Here is a 26,032-nt window from a genome sequence, read left to right on the forward strand (position 1 = left end):
GGTGCATGGGCTTCTCATTAAGGTGGCTTCTCTCATTGAAGTGGTTTCTCTTGTTGTGGAGCACGTGCTCTAGGTGCGCAGGCTTCAGTAGTTGTGGTGCACGGGCTTAGTTGCTCCGCGGCACGTGGGATCTTCCCGGACCAGGGCTCAAACCCATCTCCCCTGCATTGGCAGGCGGATTCTTAACCACTGCGCCACCAGGGAATGTCACTGGGAGCTATTCTGATTGTTGAAGGTTGGCCTGAGTAAATCTTTTCTCATCCCCCAAAGGTCCCCTGCTTCTATGAATTGGGCATCAGTTATTACTTCCATTGTTTGAAAAAATAGGCTGTAGGTCTCGTGGGGATCCAGGACAGGGGAGGAATAAATCCTGGGTTGGAGATGGGACAGTCCAGCCCTGGGAGACCGGAGTAGGAATTTAGACCCACTGAGGCTAGGTGCGTTGTCTGAGAAAGTCTCAGTAAAAGGCAGCCGGCTAAGATCAGGGCAGAGATGAGCAGATGTTAGCAAGTAGGGAGATTGTGTGCTCAGGGAATTGGAATATTGGCGGCAGGATACCAAGACTGGGATTCAGCCACAGGGGAATAATTCTAGACACTGGGTCAGAATGATCTTGTTATTAATAGGACCAGCAGGAAGATGGCGGTTCCTCAAATACTCTTTGCCCCCAAACAGAGCCTACAGCCAAGTGCCAGCGTTTTATGTTCCTCCACTCCGGGCTTTAGGTAACTGGAGAAAGAGAGGAGATGAAGGAGTTCATTTGGACCACTGCAGGCTCACAGGCTTGGGGGCCAAGTCAGGGTCAAAACCAGGCTAATTAGCACCCCAGCTGTCTCACAGTTTCCAAGGTGATGCCTGTTGTCAGTGTTTCATCCTAACTGTGAAACATCTTTATTTATGAAAATTGCTCAACTACACAAGTGGGGGTTAAGGAGAATACTGTAATATTTATAGATTGTCAGTTAAAAAAAACAGAAAGGATGCTGTGGGATTTAAAGTACATAAGGACATTGAAATAAAGTTGAAGTTTCTGGAAGCTGGAAGTCCTTATTATTACTCTTTTTATTTTATTCTAGAAGCTGATGCAGTAAAATGAGCACAGGCTTTGCAGTCCTACCGCCCTAGACCCACTGACTGGGGCTGCCACCCAAGTGGCTGTGTGCCCGTGTTCTTATCCATCAAACAGGGATAAGCGTTGCATAAATGTCATAGGATGTTGTGAGGATTAATTAGAAAGTGCTCTATGTAAAGTGATTAGGATAGCAGCTGACATATGGTCAACACCATTATTGGTTTTGTTTGGTGGTGGTTTTAAGGTCAATTGGAAAAATACACATATGCCTGGCATATATAGTACATTTCATTCCATTTCTTCAACCAGAGTATAAACAAGGCTTCTAGTGGAAACATAAATTCTGTTCCCCAGACCCTTAGGATCTCTAGGGTCTTCTCCACCCTTTGGGCCTAGTTATCTGTTGCAGGGTGATTCTGGAAACTTCCTTCGAAGGCTGGCTGAGCCCTAGCGAGGGCATTTATCTCAGAGAGAAATCACCTTCTAGGAACTAGGAAAGGAGCTGTGTGTGTTGTCTGGGCCACAGTGGCTCCCCTCTGGGTGTCCACACAGGAGCTGGTCTCTGGTCTCAGTCACGAGGGTCCATCATTCCATTCTGGAGAATAAACAGAAAATACCAAACTCTGAGGCCTGAACTTGCCAGTATTGGTAGAAGCTTGGGGACCACCTTGGAAACCAGTTCTTCAAAGATTAGTCCCCTCCAGGAGAAGGTGGATGAAGAAGGCTTCTGCCTAATAGAAATAAAAACAGCAGAGATTTTGCCGCCTTCCCTCGGGTGGACAGTGTTACCACCCAAGGAGCACAGTGGTCCTCGGTTTCCCTTGCTGCACCTGCCAGTCCAAGGCCCTTGTCACCCTGTGTGTGGGAAGCAGCTTAGTCGACTCTCTTGGCCAGTTGAACGGACCCTGACTTCACTCACTTAATGTCTCTGGGCCTCCATTTCCTCATCTGTGAAATGGGGATCTCATCTGGGTTTTTTTGCAAAGATGAAAGAGATGATTCTGTGTAAGGACAGTTCCTAGTATAAAAGAAGGGGCTCAATTAATCTCCTCCTCCTCATTAAGTTTCCTAACTGGTTTTCCTGCTTCTGTTCCCCCTTCCCTAACGACTGACTGCATGCTGCCATCAGAGGGATTTCTACGCAACACGTGTGACTCCCCAGCCCCAAAACCTTCACCGGTAGGATAAAGTCCAAACAGTGCTGCATCGGGCTGCCCAACTACATACAATCTGATCTCTATTCCAAACCCTCAGTCATGCCCCAGACATGCCATGTGCCTTCCCACTGTGCTGGGTCACCTTGCCACACTTGGGCAGCTGCAGTCAGGCACTGTAAATGTTCCATATGCCTTACCTGCTTGAATCCCCACCACAGCCCTGTCAGGAAGATACTATCATCTTCATTGCATGGGTGAAGAAATTATGATTTTTTTTTTTCAAATTATACACCTGCTGCAAGGTCATGACCCTAGGATGCAGTCAAACTGGGATTCCATCCAGGTTCTTGGTGCTTTTAAGTGCTATCTTCTACCAAGCCCGACACCAGGACGCTGTTCGAAACACTCTCTTGCGTGAGCATCCCAGCCCTGGTTAATCGCCCTGGAGCATCTATTCTACATACCCTTGAACTAACCAAGCAAATGAGCATTTTATTTCTGTGAGTTTTGTGTTTTTTAATAAATTTATTTATTTATTTGTGGCTGCGTTGGGTCTTCGTTGCTGCGCGAGGGCTTTCTCTAGTTGCAGCGAGAGGGGGCTAGTGTTCCGTTGCAGTGCACAGGCTTCTCATTGCAGTGGCTTCTCTTGTTGCGGAGCATGGGCTTTAGGCACTTGGGCTTCAGTAGTTGTGGCTCACAGGCTCTAGAGCGCAGGCTCAGTAGTTGTGGTGCACGGGTTTAGTTGCTCCGTGGCATGTGGGATCTTCCCGGACCAGGGCTCGAACCTGTGTCCCCTGCATTGACAGGTGGATTCTTAACCACTGCGCCACCAGGGAGGTCCCAAATGAGCATTTTAATGGTTGCTGTTTGTATGTGCTGCTTCCGTCTTCCCAATTGGATCCCTGTCTCCCCAAAGACAGCAGAGATAGATTGTGTTTCCGGTGCCCAGCAAAGAGAGCCACGGGAGCTCAGTGTACATTTCGTAATGACAAAGATGAAAACCCGGCCTTCAGGAATGAGACCGTATTGATTCCTTCACCTCTTCTAGAGGCTAATAACCATGGTGACCACTTAACTAAGATTCAAAACGTAACCGTGACAAGCGCTTTTTCACCTACCACTCAGTCTCCTTCGTAATGCAAGATAGAAGTGTTATGACCTAAAGCTCTTTACATGCTGTCAAATTAAGCATTACTTTAAAAAATCCTGCATACATTACATGGACAAGATACTCCACGGTTTATGTAGCACTTCCTTGAACAGTATGTCATCTGATCTACCCAACAAACCTGGGAGATGGGCAGAGAAGATAAATGATTCTTGACTTAGTGGCAGGAAACTGTGGCTCAGAGAGGCCAAGTGACCTGTCTGAAGTCACACAGCTCGTGAGTTAGGGAAGCCAGAACTTGAATTTGCCACCTCTGGTTACGTTACACAACCCTGGGTGGGCCCTGCCATGTTAGAAACCTGCCCATTCCCATCAAGGAGATAGACCACTGCCATCTAAATGTTTCCCTTGTATTGCTGGCACTGTCCCAAATTTAAACGAACTTAGTTTTTTTAGGGGTTTCCCTGATGATCTTTTTGGAAATTATTTGAAATAGGCATGTTGGTAATTTCCTAATCATTTGGCTTGCTAATTGTTAAAGTGTTCAGTCATTGTGGTTATTTATTCGTTGGGCCTTCTGTGGAGGGCCAGGAGGCCTGAGAGCCTGGGCATTGGTTACGTGGGGGCCCTGACTCACTTTTCTTTGGAGTCCATTCAGAGGACTGAGGGCTAAGGATCAGAGATCCTACAACTTTTACAAGGAGGGGATTTTTCCATCCTAATTAAAGTTTTCCAAGAATGAACCCAAAGAGAATCAAAGAGCAGGCAAAATGTCACGAGTCACCTCCCGATGTACGTGGCTAGATGTATTCTTTTCCTATTAAAAAAAAAAGAAAAATATGTACATTGCGCTTAAATAAAGTAAAGCATGTTTAGCATAACTTTAGAGACAAACTCTTGGAAAACTACATATTATCAACTTGAATGCTGTCAGTATGTAACAAAATTAAACATACAGAAATTTTGTAATGTGCTGAAAGGTTTTTGTGCTTTGTTTAGTCTATCCAGAGCTTTCCACCTATTTTCACATCATAACACACTTAGGAATTGGTAGTATTTACAGGGCACATGGGGTAAGTGCCCACCCAGCTGCCCTAAAGGGCTGAGGAGTCTGTGCTGCCCCATGTGTGTCACCATCTCCTGGGGCACCACTGGGAAGCCCTGTCCTGATAGACAGAGAATTAAGGGCTGGGCACTGGGGAACCCAGAGCCCTGCTTTGCTGTCTCTGTCTCAGAGAATGCACTAGTTGCACTGGTGGAAACCCTGAGTGCATGAAGCACACGCCTCTCCCAATCTTACAATCTTCACGCTTTGACAGAGCCATGGAAAGAATCTGTTTTCCTGATCTGTGTTCTAGATTTCAGAAGCCCTGGCCCTCAGCCAGCAAAGAAGTTCTGAAGCTGGAAGTGCTGTGCTGGGATGCCTAACACTGCCCAGCTCTCAGCTGGGCCTTTGCCTCACTCAGCACCTTGTATCCAGTATCTTCCTTGACGTCCCTGAGTCCCTGGTTGTAGCTGACATGCTGCTGGGAAATTCGTTTGAGAGCCGTAAATGAGATGTTGTCACAACAGGAAAAGGGGAGTCATGTCTAAAAGGATAAGGGCTGGTGAATTAGCCATCAAGGAAGAATCACTGACATTCTAGAATCGTCTGTGTAATAGCTGTCAAACAGAAAGCCTGTGCATTTTGAAGAAGCATCTTAAATATCATTCGTTTACAACTGGAAAATATTTAAAACTTAGGCTATTTCTCCCTCTATTTCTCCCTCTTCTCTCTCCCTTCCCCCCCCCCCCCAACCTGCCCCAACCAATACAGGTGACAGGAAGAAAAGTTGGGGCAAAAATCTTCTGTCTGGATCTTCTGGATTCAGGGAACATATGGTGACTCTACAGAGTCAGGATGTTTAGGGTCACATAAAAGAATCTGAGGGAGATAGATAGTGTGGAACTGTTACGTGTTTTCAAAAACTGTGTTGGTTGAGAAACATTGGCATAAAAGGAGTCCTTGCCTGTGATTATCTGTTTAAAAAGTTTTAAAATACTGATTTTGATGTAATCCTATTCTTTTGTTGCATATTGTGTTCATTAAATCCGAAGATAGAAATCAAAATTTGAGGGTTTTTTCTTTTTAAGAGCCTCCCCTACTCCAAACTCATTTTAAATGAGCATAGTATAATATGTGTGTATGCATATGTATGTGTGTGCATACTATATGTCTGTATAGGTATGTATGCATGTACATTTATGTGTGCATGTGTCAGTTTTGCTTAGAGATTAAGAAGCTAGGTATAGAAGATGTAATTCAGGGTGAAAGAAACAAAGCATGACCTTCACTGCTTTCAGTTTCCCCATTCATTGATAAAACAATAATATAAAAGATAGTTCCCGGGCTTCCCTGGTGGGGCAGTGGTTGGGAGTCCACCTGCCGATGCGGGGGGCGCGGGTTCCTGCCCCGGTCCGGAAAGATCCCACCTGCCGCGGAGCGGCTGGGCCCGTGAGCCATGGCCGCTGGGCCTGCGCGTCCGGAGCCTGTGCTCCGCAACAGGAGAGGCCACAACTGTGAGAGGCCCGCGTACCGCAAAAAAAAAAAAAAAAGATAATTCCCCCTACCTTTCATCTTTCTTAATCAGTGTCTGCTTGAAGATATATGAGTCAGTGACATTGCTGGTATTGTATAGTTGGTTGTCATACTGCCCTCTATGTCTATTGTGTCTGGTTTATAGCATGAAAAAAGAACAATTTCTTGGTAATGACTTAGAAGTCACTTTGCAAAAAAATGCCCCACCCCCAGTATACTGCTTTTATTATCGCCAGTGATCCTTTTTGTTTTCTGCCATCCACTATTGATATTTTTCAGAGTAGTTTACAAGGACTTTCCAGGCCATCCCTGAACTATTTCTTAAGAAATCTTAATTGGGTTTAATATATTCCATAAGGGACTCACCTACATTTGCAGGTCATTAACGTATATTGAAAAACACGTCAGGTCATAATACACAACTTGACGAAATAAGGGCATTACTTGCTACCGCACACCTGGCTTTGCAAAGTCAAACCATCTTTGGCAGATTTCCTGGTTTGGTTCCTCCCACTTGTTGGTGCCATGGTGTTCTTTTTATTTTCAGATCCTCCCAGCTTAGTTTTCTCTTTAAAGCTTTATCTGGACCTTAGGTGAAGATTGCTTTCACTTGATTCATCACAAACTGAAATGTCTCTGTGAAATAGCCCTTAGTCTTGTCCAGGTGACTTGAGGCTAAGCTAGAACCAGGATTCTTCTGAAGAGTGCATGCCAGTGGAGTTGGCTGCCCTCAAAGTGGTAGAGTCAAGACAAAACACCCAGTGATCAAGCCAGGCTGCTACTGTACCTCTCCCCTGTAAATAGCCCAATTGTTTTAATTACAGTTCTGTAGCCGCTGTTTTTATCTGTTCTGGAATATTTGGATGCAAGTCTGGAAAGCGTATTATTAAATTGCTGTTAATGCCTTGGCACTTTGTTATGTAACACTTGCCTTGCCATCGTACAGAAGAGAACATTTATTCAGAGTCCATCTTAGATGGAGCCAGGGGGTTAGTTAGGGTTTTAGTTGGACACTTTGGGTTACAAGGACCAGAGACTCAAGTTACCTCTGGTACCTAGGTTTCCTTGCGAGGATACATGCGACCTGGAACCGGGCCTGGAGAGCCTGTGACAGCTGTAAGAAGTGGCTCCCCGCCTTTCCCTTGGCACCCTATCACGGCCCGCTGCTTTGCGCTCTGCGTTTCTGCTCTCTTCTCCTGAAGACGCCAGGCTTCCTCAGCCTCTGCTGTATATCTGTTCTTTAGCTCAGTGTTTCTGCCTCTGTGTCATCTGGCTTGCTTGCTGCCTTCCCTTCTCATGGAATCCTTTCAGCTTCCGCTTCTGTAGCTACTTGGCTTTCCTCTTCCTTTGTCTCAGCTCAGATTCCCTTGGGAGGGTGTGGTGGGCCAGCCTCATCTTCCACTTAGGCCCCTGTGTATCATAGTCCCGGGTGAAAGGCAGCCTCATTTTATACAGTGTGACCCCACACGTGCATGCTAAGGGTGACCAGTTCTTAGGGTGGCTGGTGCCCATGACAGAAAATAGCAGGAGCTGACTGGTTACAGAGTCTCATCTGTTATGAAACCTTACTGGCAGGATCTTCATTATGATATTTTGTATTCCTTTAGTAGTTCTTTTGTTATTGCTTTATTATAATATGTGCATCTTGTAAATAATTATGAATACAAAGTTTTATAAAGTATAGTTCTAACAGCATAACAATTACTTTTGAAAATATAGTTCTAACAGTTAAAAGAGTTCCTAATTTCTTCCCTATGGGACATCTCCCCATACGGATGTCATGCTCCAAAGGGAACCACTATTAACAGTTTGATGTACATCCTTCCAGACATTTCCAATGTAGGTATAAACACCTATTGCCTCTTTATTTGCCTTACTTATGTGTAGCTAAAGGCAACACTGTGGGTACTTAAAATATAATGAATATGCAGTTTTAAAGTATAATGAATACTCAGTGATGTAAGTTGAGAAACTGATTTCATTCATTTAACTTTTATGGTTTTTATTTTGGGACTGTAAACTTCCTGACTTAAAGATAAGCTAGTTATTAAAAACACCCAATCACTACAACTGAGTTAAGCCCTGTGTGTATTAATATGTATCAATTTGTTGTATTGCTGTGCTTTATATACTAAAGGGAAAAAAATGAACTTAAAAAAAAATTTCCGAAAGACAAAGGCCAGACCCCTCTCCATCGGAGAGTGTTTTAAGGATGCCATTCATTTAAACATTGACCCCTAACTGGCTTGTTGCATCCTAGCAACAAGATTACTAACCTGTGGTTGGGAAGAGCAGCTTTAATGTAAACATAGTAACCATCTATTTACTTGATGGCTTACTTGATCTCTCTTTGAGTAAAGAAAGCCCAAAGTAGAAGGTTGGAAGTAATTGAGAAAACAACATCATAAAAATATTGAATGTATGCTTGAGAAACTTTTGGAAACAGAACAACACAAAAGAAAGTAAAATTGTTTTATCCACCAAATATGTTCATGTTTGTAATCTTTAATAATAATGTTATAATTCATAGCATAGACAATATTATACTTGTAATTTGACAGAGTGGGATCATACAGAACAAAAATTAGAGTTTTGTGGGGTTTTTTTCCACATAGCATACTAGATATGTTTTGCCATCTCATTAAATAATTATTCGAGGACATGAGTTTAAATGTCTAAATATCATTGATAGATGTACTATAATATATATAGATGTTCTAGGTCATTTCCTAGATGTAATTTTATTTTTTTTAATTTTTAAAAAAAATTTTATTTATTTTTGGCTGTGTTGGGTCTTCGTTGCTGCGCGCGGGCTTTCTCTAGTTGTGGCGAATGGGGGCTACTCTTTGTTTGATTGCCGGGCTTCTCACTGAGGTGGCTTCTCTTGTTGCGAAGCACGGGCTCTAGGCGCGCGGGCTTCCGTAGTTGCGGCACACAGGCTCAGTAGTTGTGTGCACGGCTTAGTTGCTCCACGGCATATGGGATCTTCCCAGACCAGGGATGGAACCTGTGTCCCCTGCATTGGCAGGCGGATTCTCAACCACTGAGCCACCAAGGAGGTCCTACCTAGATGTAATTTTAAATTCATAACTGTTTCTATTTCGTGATATTATTTCATTGTGGAGAAGGGGTTAGGTGAATTAGGAGAAGGGTGGGCAGTCGTCTTGGGACAGTAAGTGGCTCCTAAAAATTCTGCCCACCTGACAAAAGGAGTCGAGGAACATCTCGCTCAGGTTTCCTTGAGGTGGTGGGTGTCGCTTATCTGTTAGAAATAGTGGGCTTCTCACCAATGAATTGCTCCCACCAGCACCAAAAGAACTCCTGCGTCCTTGTCCTCGCTCTCATGGCTGACCTTGGCCGGCCTTGAGCCATCAGTTTCAGGTGTTCAGACTTGCCTCCACAGACAAGATGAGAATCAATATACCATCCCATCGTATACATGGAAGCAGCTGTAAATATAATGAATATGCATCTACCTTCCTCTTCCTGGGTTGAGGGCTTGTTTGAGGACTTGGATCACAGAGGTGCCTGGCGTGCTTTTGAATAAATTCGGTCCATTGTCCTCATTGGTCTGTATCAGAGCAGACTTGAATCCCTGAAAAAAGTCTGAGAACAACAGCTTGCCTGTGGAGATGAAATCACCGGGGCACTGCCGGGGTCAGGGCTGGTCCCTGGGCATGTGGCCCATGCTGGTGCACAGGGACCTGCATTTAGAAGGGCCCCAGGCTTGGGTTAATGTTCTGCTGTGGCTGCCTAGGAATTCCTGAGAATTTTTAAGCAAGGGAACATGCATTTTCATTTTGCACAGGGCCCCAAAAATTATGTAGCCGGTCTTAACTGGGGTGTAAAGTAAGGTATTAAAGATATATATATATATATATATATATATTTTTTTTTTTTTTTTTTTACTGCACCACCAGGGAAGCCCTCAAGAGATATTTTAATGGTTCCTTCTCAGACACAGAAGAGAAGGAAAAATCAATTCCACCTGCCCTCCCTTTCTGCGGGAGAAGAAGGTGCATGTGACTTTAAGAGACTGGCCTGCAGGGTGAAATGGAGCAGCTCCTGGAAGACTTGGCCTTCAAGGGTGCTTGGAAGATTTGAGCAGCACAGAACTAATTGGCTGCTTGACAAAGGCTCTGCAGGAGAAATGCTCTTCCGATTTCAGTTTTCTGCCCAGTCTGTTTAGTTATAAACCAGCCTGTGCTTTATCTTTTGTGATGGAAAATATGAACGTATATTTTGAGCCCTAACTTTCTGGGTACTTGTATAAGCATGAAATTCAAAGACCCTGTGATCCAGAATTAGTTTGAAATACTACAGAGGGGGGTGCCCCGCCACTCAGACCTTGTCATTCTACCCCCTCGAGCCTGCTTCCCTATCGGTAAGAAATGAGTCAAGGGTCTCTTCAGGGATCACCTAATAGGCTCGTTCAGATTCTCCACACTTTTATTTATTTTTATTATTTTTAAAAATTGAAATATAACTGATGTACAATATCATATTAGTTTCAGGCTGATTCGTCACCACACTTTTAAACCTAGGCCCCTCGAAATAAATATACAGCGAAAACCTCATGCCTTTCCCTATTCATGTATTCTTGCTTTCAACTGAGAAATGACTTTGTGGGATTTTATTTTAGTTTGCAGTGGCAGAGCAATAATTTTTTTCATTTCCCAAATAAAAAGTTACAGAATTGAACGTACTCTTTAAAACTATACGTGATTCTAGTAAACACAGTCCCATGAATATTGCTGCCCTCCAGCCACCCCTTCCCTAATTAGGTGCTATTTCAAGTGCTGGTTTGCAGCCTGTTTGTTTCAACTGTCTTGAGCTAAAGAATAGAAATTGAGATTAAGCATTTAGAAAACTAGAGCCATTTGTCTGTTGAATTAAATGATGAAAAATTGGAGGCTTGTATTTTCTTTGCCTCTTTTCATATTCTCTAGCTCTATTTTAGTGTTTCCTAGGCACTGTATTTTACAGACGTCTCAGTGAGCAACACACTGGAAACTAAAAACAAACTGATCCTTAACCACAGAAAGTTTAAGAACTATCCTAATTGACAGAATCAGCAATGTATTTCCTACACGAGCAGAATTCTCATTAATCCATCTTTCCACAAACAGAAACAAGGTGTGTGTGTGTGTGTGTGTGTGTGTGTCTGTGTGTGTGTGGACGCGCCCCCTGCCCTCTAGTAACTTGTCCTATTTCACGGCAACCGTGATGTGAGATACATCTGGCTGGACTAGGGTCCTAAGAGGCAGCTGTGAAGGTGAGAGGGAAGAGTTGTATGTGGCCTTTTTCAACCAATAATCATGGTTTGAACTGTGTTGAGAAACCATTTTTACCTAAATATGCGAGAGGGGTTGGAAAAGAAGCAATACTTGTGAAAACAAAAACACTCCCAGACTGTTCTAAGCTGAAAGTAGAATTCCAGTGTTGGGATTGGTCTCTCCCTTTTAGCCAGTAATACCCATGCTTGAGAAAGGCTGTTAGACTCTTTGAGGTTATGACACTGAGAAAACACATTGCTCCCATCTTGAGCTGCAGCTACCTCGCCCCTCAAACCTCCTCTGTCCTTTACCTCTTTAGGCGGCGACCAGCCATGGCCCGGATTTCTCTGCACACAACTGTGACTGGCCTGCAGTAGCCCAGGTGGGCCTTCACATTGGTGACATTACAAGCTCAGGTGCAGGTTTAGGTACGGAGCTGACCCTCACCCGGCAATGCCAGCCTTCCCCTTCGCAGCTGTGCACACATGCAGTTCCCTGATCTTTCCCCAGGTCCCCTGGCCAGTATGATGCGCAAACAGTGTTTACTGATCTCTGGGGGCAGGATGCGAGAGTTTAAATTGATTACTTCTTTGTGTTTTTTTGGCAACAACTGCTCATCTCTGGACTAGTTTCCAAAAGTAGGAGAATAGAAAGACTTACCCTTCCCCTAAATAGCTCTAGTTTTGGATCCAATTTCATTCCATATCAATCTCAATATTCATTAAAAAGAAATTAGAGAAGTTAATTTCCCATGGTAAATTTCAGTTTCAGATATGAGTTTGATCTGCATTACCTCCCACTCTGAGATGGGATTTTCTAGCCTTTTTCTCAAATCTTGGTCTCCTTTCATTGTCCGATTCTTAGGCCAGTTTAATTATTTATGGCCAGTTTGCTAGAACTTGTTATATTGGGTTCTGTGGGGCAGAGATGAATAAGCTCTGAAAATAATTCTTGGTTTCTCCCAATGTCCATCAGGTTGAAAACTTTGGGGCCCACTTTATAAATATTCAGCATGACGTGCGGGACATTATTCCAGGCTTTGGGAATTCCAAGGTCGATAAGGCTGTGCCTGCCTCAAGGAGCTCACAGCCTGGTGGGAAGAAACTAGTTTTTTTTCCAGTAGGAAACAATGTGATAATCATCTTAGTAATATGAAGTGCAAGATGGTTGGCAGATCACAGACAAGGGGACAGTTAATTGCCAGGAGATTTGGGGGTGGGGGGTTGAGAGGATGGGGAGAGTGTGGGAAGAAAGCAAAACAAATGCCTGCGGCTTCCCTGGTGGCACAGTGGTTAAGAATCCGCCTGCCAATGCAGGGGACACAGGTTCGAGCCCTGGTCCGGGAAGATCCCACATGCCACGGAGCAGCTAGAGCCCATGCGCCACAACTACTGAGCCTGTGCTCTAGAGACCGCGAGCCACAACTACTGAGCCCACGTGCCACAACTACTGAAGCCCGCGCGCCTAGAGCCCATGCTCTGCAACAAGAGAAGCCACCGCAATGAGAAGCCCGTGCACCGCCAGGAAGAGTAGCCCCCGCTCGCCTCAACTAGAGAAAGCCCTCGCCCAGCAACAAAGACCCAACGCAGCCAAAAATAATAAATAAATTAATAAATAAATAAAATAAAAATTTTTAAAAAGCACAGACTTTTAAAAAAAACAAACAAAAAAAATGCCTTGTGACCCTTGACCTGGATATTGAGGGAAATGGACGTTTTCCAGAAAGAAAAAGAAAGAGGACATTCCAGATCAAGTAAAATAACTTGGGTGAAGGCTTGAAGGCTTTAAAAACAGACAAGCAAACAAGAAAGATTTATTCAGAGAAGTGTAAAAATTACGATGTGGATGGATTTTGTATATATATCCATTAGCAACTGCTTCTGGATGTTATTGTTTCAGTGCTTTCTGCCTATTATCATGTAGCTCACATAAGTCCTAAGACACACAGGCAGGGTACCAATGACAAAGAGGCAGCAGCAGGTAGAAGGACAAGGTGGGAGCCTGTGACCTACAGAAACCTTACATGGGAGAGAGGCAGAGGGGCTTGCAAATGCTGATCCCAAGGCCTTGCCTTTATATAGAACATACATAAAGAAGTAAATCCAAGTATACTGCCCCTCTGGCTTTAGAAATATCAGTGTGTATTTGCTGAAGTGAATCGAAATCCAGTGTATATCTGAGTGAAAATAGTAAACTGAATTTCTGATCTGGAAGTTTCAGCAAATGTCAGCATAGTAGGAAAGGCAAATAATTCAGAATACAGAACTGGAATGGCCAATAAACAGGAAGAGATACCCAAACTCATTAATCGTCAGAAAAATGCGAATTTCAACAACAAATAGATATTGCTTCTCATCCTTGAGATTGGTGAAAAAAACCCACAACTGATAATACTAAGTGTTGGGGATATTATGGAGAAACGGATATTCTCTCACTTTCCTGGTACGGGTGTAAATTGGCACAATCACTTTGGAAAGCAGTTTTGTAATGACTATAATAAAGTCTCAACACACACCCTGTGACCCAACAATTCCATTCTAAAGAAAGTGCTCACATGCTTAAGGATCATGTACAGAGAATGATTGCAGTGCCTGTTATAGCAAAAAAAAAAAAGAAAAGAAGAAGATAGACCCAAACACCCTTCCTTAGGAAAATGGATAAGTTACAGTATATTTAAACAGCGGACTATTACACAATATTTAAAAATGAATGAATCAGATTTGCAAGTATAACCTGGGCAGATTTTACAAACATTGGGTAAAAAAGATTGCAGAACAATATCTACTCTTTATCATTAATGTAAATTTAAAAATATACATCAGTGTTAAATCTATATTCATGTACATACATAGTGGGGTCAAAGTATAAGGGACTTGGATGGGAAGAATAAAAAACTGGAGGGTGGTGAATGGAGAGGGAAATAGAATTGAGGGGAGCACAGGGGGGACCTTTACCGTGTATGTTATATTTTCTTCTAAAAAAACAAAACAGATCTGAAGCAGATAAGGCCAAGTGTTAAAGTCAGAGTGGTGGGATATGCGTTTTGTAATTTTCAATACTTTTCTGTGGTTTTGAAATATTTCATTTAACAGTGGTACTCAGTACACATTAGCTGTGCCGCGTGGCTTGTGGGATCTTAGTTCCCTGACCAGGCATTGAACTCAGGCCACCACAGTGAAAGCACCAAGTCCTAACCACTGGACCGCCAGGGAATTCCCTAGTGGGCACTGCTGTAGCTTCCATATCAGGAGACAGCCCACTCCCCAGACCACTCCAGCATGGTCTTTGTAGGGCTCTATCTCTGACTGGCTACAAAGCTGAGGGAGTAGAGGGAGACCAAGTAAGCTTTAGGATCTTGTCCACTTTAACATTAAATTATCCCAAGATCATCAGTAGATGGATTGATCATTGCCATGGGCACATCCCTATGTGTCCCACACTCTTCTGATACATCCCTGCCCCCAGAGGGGTGAGGGGCCGCCCAGGAGTGGAAATGACTCTGTCTGCATCACATACCCTTTAGCGCCCACAGCTGGTGGGAGACCTAAATGTACCAATTCTGCAGGGTGTTTTCTGAATCTCCTTGAAAACAGCAGTTTAATGTTACAAGATGCCCCTGAGCTAATGTAATAGGTAGGTGCAGAGAAGAGTCATTTTGAGGACCGTAATTTGACTTAGTTATCTCAGGCTATCAAAGATTGTTTAACACCAGAAATAGCTGACTAGAACAGCTGCTAAAACAGTGCTTTGTGTGGGAAATGATGAAAAGTTCAGTATTTTGACAGCCACTTCAGAGGGATGAGTAAGTAATAAGACTTCTAAGAAAATCCTGATTGCTGCTTTTTTTGGGGGTGGTGGTGGCGGGGATTCTCTAGGCTAGATTTCAGATTTCCCATCTTCTAGTATTCAGTGTAGGCAGAGGGTATAGGAGGAGTATTTTCTCTTTTCCAGAGTCTCGACTCCTTGTCTCAATAGAGATTAGCCAGCAGCACAGTCATAACTTATTATTTAGGTTTTCTAAACATACCTAACTTGTCCTTTCATCAGACGTGTGTTCAGGGCTCACTGTGCTCCAAGCAAAGTGCGGGGTCTAGGGGTCCAAAGCAATCAGTCAGACCTTGCCATCATGGAGCTCCCAGTCTGGAAAGAGGAGAAGAAACGGAACAAGGCAAAATGTATGTGTAATTTTAGATAAATGCAGTGGGTATTACAGAAGCAGAACTCAGAGGGAGATCAGGGTTAGAAAGAGGTGGTGTGAGATAATTAGGAGTTTGTCGTTTGAGCTGGTGAGAAGTGGTCATTGACGGGCAAGCACAACATTCCAGGTGGAGGGAAAATCCTGGTCAGTGCTACAAAGTGAATGGAAGAATGTATTTATTGATTTGACCAGCTATGAGTCTCAATTCACGACATTACTTTCTGTTGGGATATCCAGAGCCCTAAGTTTTCAAAGGACTTTTACAAAATGTTTTTAATTGTACATGCACCTAATGTGAGTATCCCAGTATTATACTGTCTATAATTTACTTTCAAATATTTCAACATGGAGCCTGTGGTAAATATGGATGGGCCTGTTAGTGTTCATCTAAATCTTCGTGGATGCGTGCTCAGGGTTGCTGAGCTAGCATGTAATCAGAAGTCCTCACTCCAGGGGACTCTCCTCGAAGCCACTCAGTTTTCTTTACCTCTGAGTAAAGAAGGTACTTCTTTACCGGAGGTTTTGTTAATTAGGTTAATGGATGGTGGAGATGGATTATAGTTGGGGACATTTGTGGTGGTCAAGATGTGCAGATAGGGTTGGACCGTTTCAGAGGTCTTTGCTCCTTGGTGTTACAGAGTACAGAAGTCTAGTGAGACGTGAAAGATTGGGAAACTGAGGCTCGCAGAGGTTGGGTCTGGGAGTTGGCAGAGCCAGGACTAAAGAACTCCAGAACCCAGACTGCCTCTTGTCGGTTGCCCTACCCAGTGAGCTGCGCTCGCCCTTGGAAGAATCCATATCTACCCTGACACTCCTTTAGAGGCTCATTAAACCACAGAGGCTAATCCTTGACTGTGACTCCTTAATCCCGGGATGAAGTTTGTATGCCCTAGAAACAACGAATGTGATACTTCCAGTATTTTGATTCAAGAAGAGGGAAGTATTACCAACATTCGGTTGTTATGAGGGATGAATTTGTATTTCACATGTCTTTGTATTTCTAGTTAACACAGAGGGAAGTCCAGTTTAGCTAGCACTCTTCTGCTTTCCCTATTAATACACTCTACCATCTTCAGATAATTGAAGAGTAATTAGAGGTCTTTGCGGTAAATCTGAGTCACTGTAGAGAAAACAAAAATGCACACGTGTGTGGTAGTATATGGAAGACGACTCCTTGGAAAACTCTGCAGACTCTAAATATTTGATTTTTGATGTATTTCATACAGGCCAGAGCAAACAAATGAATTCATTTACCCTTTAGCGAAAGTTTGTTTTTCCTGGAGTATGCAGGTCAGCTTAATGGTCGCTGTGGTCTGCCGTGAACCCAAGTGGATTCCTGGCCTTAGACAAAGACCAAAAGGACAACTGTAGGGCTGCCCCATGTTAACCTGCCCTAGGCTTCTGGCTTGACCCCAGGTTCGGGAAGGCAAGTGCTATTACAACCACTTTACAAATGAGGAAATGAAAGCCACGAGAAGTTAAATGGCCTGTCCATGTGCCCCAGACCTGGTCATAATAGAGTCAGAGCCAGGACAGAGCTGTGGCAGAGCAAGGGAGGCTGGCGGCCTTTACCTCCCCCACTCCCGGCCTCAGCTACCATCAGTTCCATACCAAAGCCATCCTTAATAACCATGCAATCTAAGTAAAAGTAAAATTAAAGAAAGGAAGGTCTTGGCATGTTCTAGAGAGGTTGCCTAGCCCCTCCTTCCAACCAGCCTCTTGCCCCCAAACCTTATTGTATTCAGTCTTTAAGAACAATCTTGTGGGACTTCCCTAGTGGTCCAGTAGTTGCCTCCGTGCTTCCACTTCAGGGGCGGGCATGGGTTGGATCCCTGGTCAGGGAACTAAGATCCCACGTGGCGCACGGCATGGCCAAAACAAAACAAAACAAAACAGCAACAACAAAAAATCTTGTAATCATCATATCATTTCCATTTTACATCATATGATTTTCCCTTTTGTGAACACCAAGACATTGGAAAAAAATGTCCTAAGATTATTCAACTAGCCACAGTTCCTAACTGGTCCTTCTGAGTCCAAACCCTGCTCTATGCTGGGTTGCATCTGACTTTAGAGTAATTATGGGCATTTACTTTATGGAAGTCTTTTAGATTCATCCTGCCAAGCAAGGAATCCTGTTTATTTGACTTTGTAGAATGTGTGTGTGTGTGTGTGTGTGTGTGTGTCCGTGTAATTTTAGAATAATATAGAAAATGTTCGGTGTCTAATCCCAGCTTGGTGCAGATAAAGGAGGCACACCTTCCTGGAGTGGGGATGTTGGCTGAAAGGTGGTTATAAGAGAATTTGCACTCCTGGCAAGAGAAGGCACTGCCTCTTCTTAAGTGAGCGTCAGTACACTGGACGTTTGTGTTTCTCACACATAAATTGCTAAGTTCGTTTGTTGAATGTTCCAGCTTGCCTCGACTTGGATGATGTGAGTAAGTTTCCCCCAGGACCTGGCAAGATCACTGAGGTTGTCAATTGGAAGAACTCAACTTCGTGCTACCACAGTACCTTTCCTGACCCTCAGCCTAATTACTACATCTTTGCAGAGCTGAGTGTAGACCAGGCTTCAAGCATCTCTGCTTATAACAATTGATGTGACAAATGGCAAAGGACTGTGCCGTTGAGATGGAGAAATGCTTGTTTCACAGCCCTGTTCACTTCTAAATGCAGCCCTAAAATACTGCTTGGCCCTCGCCCCTACTGGATTATAAATGCCTTAGGGACTCTGTCTTATTCAACTTCGTGCCCACAGGGTTTGCCTTGAACATAGTACGCACTTATTGCTGAGCTGAACTGTACCTTCTCAATACAAAAGAAAAATGAGGCGCACGAAAATAGTACATGGGGCAGCCTGGTACACAGACTCAGGTGTACGTCACTGATACCTGTGGCTTTGTCAAGTTCCTCAAATTAAGGATTTGTTTCTAGGATGCTAGAGGGGAGAAAATAATACACATTGGGTGTAATGTAGGTAAAGCAGAGACCCCAGGATATCAGTGCTTAATACCTTATTTCTTTTGTTTGGAACAGGCATTTATTAATACTACCGTGTGCCAGGGACTGAGCTAGGAGCTTTGCTGGTTTTGTTTCTGAAACCAGCACTCTTTTTTAGCTTGTGCAGTGTCTCTTGGAGGTGGGTGGAACGAGTAATGTAGAGTCACCATCATCACGTCTGAGAGGAAAGTTTTGTCCAGGTGGGCTGCGGTGGGAGAGGGCTTGTTGGCAGGTGCCCCGGAAGGGGAGTGTCCACACTGCTGCCTCTGGGGATTTAGAGGAAACCCTTACTCATTTCTCCCCCTTTTCTGCCCTCAGGCCTCCTGGTGGGCACCCTTGATGTCGTGTTGGACTCCAGTGCCCGGGTTTCTCCTTACCGCATCCTGTACCAGACTCCAGATTCTTTGGTGTATTGGACCATCGCCTGTGGTAAGTGCAGTGTTTGGAAATATGGAAAAAAGTTATGATTAACAACTTTCTGTCAGAAGGGAAGGAACATTTAATTGTGAGATGCAATCACTTCGTATTTTAGGGTAAGTAACCCTAGCCATTTCGACAGATGAACCCTAAACCTCAGTGCTTAACACAATAAAGGTTTCTTTCTAACTCTGGTGAAGTCTTGTTTGGATCCTGTGGCCATCTCCATCTGCAGTAACACCCTCTAGAGCACAAAGGCTCCAAGGTCAACTTACAAGGAAAGTGCGGGAGGTGGAGGCACACCTGTGTTTCACTTGCTTGACCCAGAAGTGCCACCACTTCCACTCACACCCCATTGGCTAGAACTAGTCACATGGCCCCAGCCTGTCTTCAGGGAAGCTGGGAAATGATGGAGTCCTGGGTGGACTAAGTAATACTTACTTATCCCAGTGCAGTCCTTCCTACTGAGTAGGGATTGTTTATTTCTCCTGATGATAACCTGTAATAATGTGCTGGGATGGTGGTAAACAGTCATGCTGTTATCGGATCTCTCACAAGAACCGCCAGTCCAAAGTGGCTAAGATTTTTTTAGTTATTTGTTTGCATGTGGCTTTTCAAATAACCATAGGAAGAGCAAGGGCACTGAACACTTACCTTTTTTCTTTTCATTTTTTCGCCTCCACTTGATTTTTTTTTAATTAATAGATTTTATTCTTTAGAACAGTTTTAGATTTACAGGAAAGTTGAACAGAGAGTTTGGAAAGCAGTCAAATACCCTCCACATACATAGTTTCCCCTATGATTAAAACCTTAGGACGGAACATTTGTTCCAATGGATGAACCGATATGAATACATGGTTACTGGAGTCCTTCATTTATTTAGATTTCCTTAGTTTTTACCTGATGTCCTTTTTCTGTTCCAGGATCCCAGTCGGTGTACCATTTTATATTTAGTTGATGTATCTCTTTAATCTCCTCTTGGCTGTAGGAGTTACTCAGACTTTCCTTGTTTTCGATGACTCTGCGACTTCTGAAGGATCATGGTCAGGTATATTGTAGAACGTCCCTCTGCTGGAATTTGTCTGATGTTTTTCTCATGATTAGGCTGCGATGGTGTATTTTTATGAGGACGATCACAGAGATAAAGTGCTGTTTTCATCAGGTTATGTCAAGCAAGGGCACCTACTGTCCAGATGATTGATGACTGATGATGTTTTTGATCACCTGGCTGGAGTAGTGCTTTTCAGGTTTCTCCACTGTCAAGTTACTCTTTCTTTCCCCTTCCCATACTGTCCTCCTTGGAAGGAAGTCACCGTGCACAGCCCACATTTACAGAGTGGGGAGTTTTATTCAATTATTTTTATCACCGTGGACTCATGAGTATTTACTTTGTACTTTGGGCTACAATCCAATACAACTTTATTTTGTTGCTCAAATTATTCCAGCTTTGGCCATTGGGGGCTCTTTCAGTTGACTTTATTCAGTTTTTAAATTGATCTCTGCTTGGTAAGAAGTGTCATGCTGGGATCTAAAGATATAAAGATAATTAGATCCGGCCCCTGCTTTCGAGAATACAAGGAAATACTCAGTTCTAGCCCAGTGTGAGCAAGTACCATACAGTGCCATTGGATGGTGGGGCTTCCAACTAAAGACAGGAATCTTGGCCGGCCTTCTACAAGGGTAGGGGGAGTTATGTGGGTGTGATTTTAGGCTGCTGGAAGGCTCTGGTGCCCTAGCAATGCACCCTCAAGGATTTAGTAACACCGAAATTCTAATATTGTAGTTGTATCCCTTTGAAGTTATTCTGGGTCAGATGCAAATAGCTCCATGAGAAACAATGAAATGAATCAGTATTTATGCATTCCACTGAATGAAGGAATGGCATCTGGAGTGGGCAGGGAGAAAACCACCCAGGAGTGAAGGGGATAAAGGAGAAAGGAAGAGAGAGGCTGGGACCCTGAGGAAGACACACTTATCAGTGTAACCCAATGTAAGACAGAGTTCCAGCCTTCTGTGCGGTTCATTCAGCACAAAGGGAAACACCCAATGGCTACTGTAGAAGGGGAGGTGCCCTGTGGAAGTTGGTTGGGAAAATGTCACCTTTGGTTGGCGAACAATGTAGAATGGTGTTAAAATAGACAGGGGAGCCAGCAAGTGAAGAAAGAGAAAGGAGATTAGAAATCAGGCAGAACCGCCAACGCCCCTGGACTTAATGAGGATTTGACACTCTCACTCACCTTCCAGCACTTTCATCACTTTTGCCTGGAGGCTTTTGAGAACCTGTGCAGCCTGGAGGTCCTCAGAGCCCTTGGGTCTCCTGGGCCTTCCCAGATCAATGCACGTGTATGGGGCTATGACAAGCTGGTTTCTATCTGTGACTCTTTTTTTCCCACCCCCTCAGCCCATCCTTTTTTTCTCCCCTGTTACCTGACATCACTACTCCTCACTTTGTTTCCGGGGCTTTGCCATTCTACTGTCGACTTTTAAAAAGTACGCAACGTAAGTGTTGCGAGTTAAGTTTTATTGGGGGCAAAATGAGGACTATAGCCCGGGAGACAGCATTTCAGGTAGGTCTGAGAAACTGCTCCAAAGAGGCAGGGGGGAAGGTCAGTAAAGATGTGATTTTTGTGAAGGGGGAGTACATGCAATCAACACATATTTTTTTGAAGAAGGTTTCTGCCAGTCTTGTGAAGGTTATTGCCAGTCACAAGGAGCAGACATCACCATGAAGGATTTTAGTGCTTTTCTAGATATGAGGAGATGCAAGAATTGGGCTCATAAAATCGGCTCCTGAGAATATCTATCTGAAGACCTGTTCCGCCAGTTTTTCCCAGAGCACAGAGTGCCTACTTTCTGATCTCCACCCTGAACTCCTTTCAGGGGGTGTTGAAAGTCAGCAGCTGCAGTAGCACAGGATTTAATACTCGTAGAGGTAGTTGGCAAGTGCCAGTGGCGAGTGCCAATTTGTAGAGGCTCTACAAGAGCCAAGCAGAGGCTCCTATGAAAGCTCCTGTGGGGAAGAGCCCAGAGTTACAAAGCCGAGTTATTCCTGAGTTATTTGCCAAGCCAAGGCTAAGGAACACTGGGTAGTAATTGCTGATGTCATAATTTATACCTCAAAGAGATGTACTTTTGTTTTCCCAGTAAGTGATGCCTATCACAAGTGTATGATCTCATTATAATAAACCCAGAGTGCTTTTAGCTTTTGTATATATATTGATTACATGCAGAGACAGCTCCAGACTTTCCTTGTAGAAGACACCACGGAAGTGACAACCATTGTGAAAGTCCCATTCACCCACTAATTGTTCCTTCTTATCAATTTCTCTCTGAAACCCAAGTGCCTGGCTCCCTTTCATGAGAAGATTTTAAGAGCGGAAGCTGCTACCTTAAAAAGGATTCTTTGATAGGCTGACCTTTCGGTTTGTAATTTTAAATGTTTTTTTGTAAACTACATAGTTGGTATTTGGTGGGACAGTATGGCAAGGGCTTTGTAATTTGCTCTAGTTTCATGAATCGTTGCTGTAAGAGAAGCTTCAGCAGAAAATTGGATGTCCAACTCACTGCCCTGTAGAATCCATAGCTTTGCAAAACCTTTGTTTTATGCCATGGGCCTTGTGAATCTTTGCTTTGTGTAAATTGAACTAAGGGCACATCTAGCATCAATGTCTTCACCTAGGCCACTTTCTGTACGAGAACAGTAGACTTAGTGGTAAATCCTAGTCGTGTGATTGCCTTAGACTTGAGCCACACGAAGCCAGGCAGGACCTAGTTTTGCACCTAGTCTAACTTACCCCCAATATAGTAATCACCCAGCCCTTAACAGTATGAACCATACAGAAAGAAGAGGGGAACAAAAACCAAGAGTTCTTTGGTGAAACATTATTTTCAGATGCTTCTTTTTATTATCTTCTATCATCTGGATCCAGATTGGTTTGAAGAAATTGATTTTTATGTTTCTTTGGCACTGAGACCTTTAATTGGGAAGGGGAGCCAAATCCCTGCCTAAGTAATGACTCTTCCTTCGCACTGCTACCCAAAATGAAGCCATCGGTCTCTTTGGTGGATATTCCACTGTGCCGTCAATTCCAGCCTACGGACTTGCATTTTCTTCAGTGGTTTGTGCGGTAAAGTATCAGTTTTGCCATTTCTTTCTTTTATTTTTTTTTAATTTAATTTAATTTATTTATTTTTGGCCGCGCCACACAGCCTGCGGGATCTTAGTTCCCCGACCAGGGATCGAACCCACGGCAATGAAAGCACTGAGTCCTAACCATTGGACTGCCAGGGAATTCCCTGCCATTTCTAAGAACATAAAGGAAGTAGTACCATAGGAATTGGTCCAGTCTGCTTTGTTGAGCTGCTTATACTCTGACAATTCTGCCTCTCTCCCACCAGTAATTGAGTATTTCACAACTGTGCTCTCACGAGGGCACTAGACAGCTGCAGGCATTCCCCCAACAGCTGGTGTTTTGGCATTGGTACCCCAGAGGCAGGAGAGAGCCCAGTCCTTTGCACCCCTCGAGCTTCAAGGTACTTAAGTAGACAGCAACCTATTTGGCTCTCCCCATTAGAAGAACTGGAAGGTTCAAACAATAAGAAGGGTTATACAGCCTCATGAGAATATGGGCACATAGAAATGCAGGTAGTTCCAAGGACATTACTTAAAGGGCTCTGGGACAAAAGAGTTACGGTTGGAAAGATAGAAGGAAATGTTGACAGTTCCCTCTGGATACATCTGACCTTCCAACAGGACCGATAAAGGAAACGGGGTGGAGGGTGTGTGCTTGATGGACACCTCACTGATAACACAGCCCTGAATGGTACCTCGATTCCCCTGCCCATTGATTAATTTCCCTTTTCTTCACCATCTTAGAATCTCATCTGGGCCTAGATAGGCATTCATTTTCAGAACCGAAAGATAGATTAGCCACCGCCTTGTCCAACACTCAGACTGTGACAGGGTACAGGGGCAAAGTGAAGTGCCCAAGTTCCCATTACTAGTTATAGCCAGTCAGTGCAGGGCTGAGATCAAGTTCTCAGGCCTTCCCACTCCCAGCCCTGTCCTTTTTAAGCGGCACCATGCTGGCTTTTATGATTAAACATTCTTTTAGTTGGCAGCTGGTAAGACCATGAGTTTAATGAAAGGTTGCTGGTTTGTTCTGCTTCTGCTCTTTCTCTACACTAGATAGCGAAATGGTGGGTGATTGAGTTGCCTTCCACATGAGATATACCTAATGTAGAGGTTGGTCAGTGTTTTTTCATCCTTTCTTGGTCTGTGTACCTCAAGAACTATTCTTGTATCCTTGGGAACACAGCAGCATAAAAAAAAAAAGAACGTGCTTTTTTTCTTTAAGCAATCATGTTTATTGCAGGAAATTAGAAAATGTAGATAAGCAAAGAAAATAAAATATTAAAAAAACAATAATACCACATTATAAACCTTCACCTTCCAGACTTTATTATATGTGTGTGTGTCTATACAGATATATGTCTATACACATATATATATGTGTCTGTATATACACATATATGTATAGATTTTCTATGTCAAGAAATACATGTCTATAATGTCAATTTTAATAGGTAGATAATATTTTACTGTGTTTATAATGTAATTTATCTAACTTATGTGCTATATTTTTGGAAATCTAAGGTTTTTTTCCCCTAATGTTAACTGCATTTTGAAAAACCTTAGTGAATATCCTCTGAACAAAATATTTCCCCATTACTTTAATTATCACCTTAGGATAAATTTATAGAAGCAGATACGCTGAGTCAAAGAATATGCACGTGCGTGAGCCTTTTAGCGCCATTAGCCTGACTGCCCTCCAGAAAGATAGCCATTTGCATTCTATCCATCAGGGTAGGAGAGGACCTTGGCATTTAAGTAAAGTGTACAAAATAACGACATCAACCACTAATTCTTACTGCCAAGGTCGGATGAGTTACCTGGGCCTCTCTTTTCTCAAAGTGATTATAAAGCTATGAGCATACTGTTATGACCTGTAAGAGATTATAAGCAGAGTTATGTAAGAAGCTTATAATAGTTACACAAGGATTGTTCAAGTAAAGGCCTGCTTTACTTCAATCATACATTCGCTTTTCAATCAAAACATAATAGTGTCAGGGGCCGGAGAGATTTGTGCTGAACATACGGTCTGGCAACAGTTCAGCAACTGGTTTCTTAGTGCTCTGACCTCAGAAGTTAGAAGTGTCTTCTGCGTCACATTTCAACACGAGATCTTTGCGTCCTGTCGCTTATGATGATAATAGCAAAGTAACTGTTTATTTAGTGCTTTGTACGTTCCAGACCTGTGCTAAGGACTTTACGTGTATTATCTTCCTTAATCTCTAGCACAAGCTGCTGTGGTAAGTGTTGTTACCTACGTGTTACAGATGAGGAATCTGGAGCGCAGAGAGGTTAAGTAACTTCTCTGTGCTCACAAAGATAGTATGTGGCACGGTAGGATTGGAACCCAGGTGTACTTTTTTGACATCAAAGTCTGTGGTCTGAGCCATTAGGTCATATTGTCTCCCTGATAATCAGGCCCCTTATTACTGCAGAGGATCTAACTTCTATGCGTACTTACCACACGTCTAAAATGTGTCAGGAGGGGCTAACTGTGCAGCGATTAAGAGTGTAGGTTACGGAGGCAGAAAACTCTGCATTTGATTTCATAGAAACATGGAAACCTCAGTTTCCTCATCTATAAAAGGAGTGTAATTGGACCTACTTGTAGGATCGCTGTGAGCTTGCGTGCCTATAGTGAAAGCATGGCGCTGGGCCTTGGTTAAACCAGCACGAATAAGTAATAGAAAACACTTCATTATCACTGTTTAACCTGTTTAAAATTGTAGCTTCAGTTGGATGTGGATTTTTAAAACACGAATCTCCCTTTTGTTTCTAAAACTGTTCAAATCACCACATTTGGGGGCGTTGTATCTCTTGCCCTCTCCAAATACAAGTTTGTCCTTTTTCTGGGTGTAGAGAGTACAGTGGTGGCTTTGTAAATCCTACAGGGACAGCAGGTGTCACTCCAGTGTATTGGGTACTGCCCTTGACTTTATTTAGTATTTACATTACAAAGTTATCATCTTTGGGGCTAAGGTTGTATGTGGCTAAGGCCATAAAATAGATGGTTCCCTTTATTTAAGTAGCTTCAAGTACTATTCATTTGAGGACTGGATAGCTCTGGGATCCAAGCAGCCTATTCCAGTATGTG

At 43.4% G+C, this 26,032-nt stretch overlaps 1 protein-coding gene across 1 annotated transcript in view; it reads left to right on the forward strand.

Moving 5' to 3' along the window:
• TBC1D9 (TBC1 domain family member 9) overlaps positions 1–26,032 on the forward strand; it is a 112,246-nt gene that overhangs the window by 27,743 nt on the left and 58,471 nt on the right. Inside the window, exon 2 of the mRNA XM_024736079.1 lies at positions 18,708–18,818. Coding sequence (XP_024591847.1) covers positions 18,708–18,818 — 111 coding nt within the window. The remainder of the gene's footprint in view (positions 1–18,707; positions 18,819–26,032) is intronic.

This window comes from Neophocaena asiaeorientalis, unplaced genomic scaffold (assembly GCF_003031525.2).
Source record: "Neophocaena asiaeorientalis asiaeorientalis breed wild unplaced genomic scaffold, Neophocaena_asiaeorientalis_V1.1 scaffold7, whole genome shotgun sequence".
NCBI classification, from domain to species: Eukaryota; Metazoa; Chordata; class Mammalia; order Artiodactyla; family Phocoenidae; genus Neophocaena; species Neophocaena asiaeorientalis.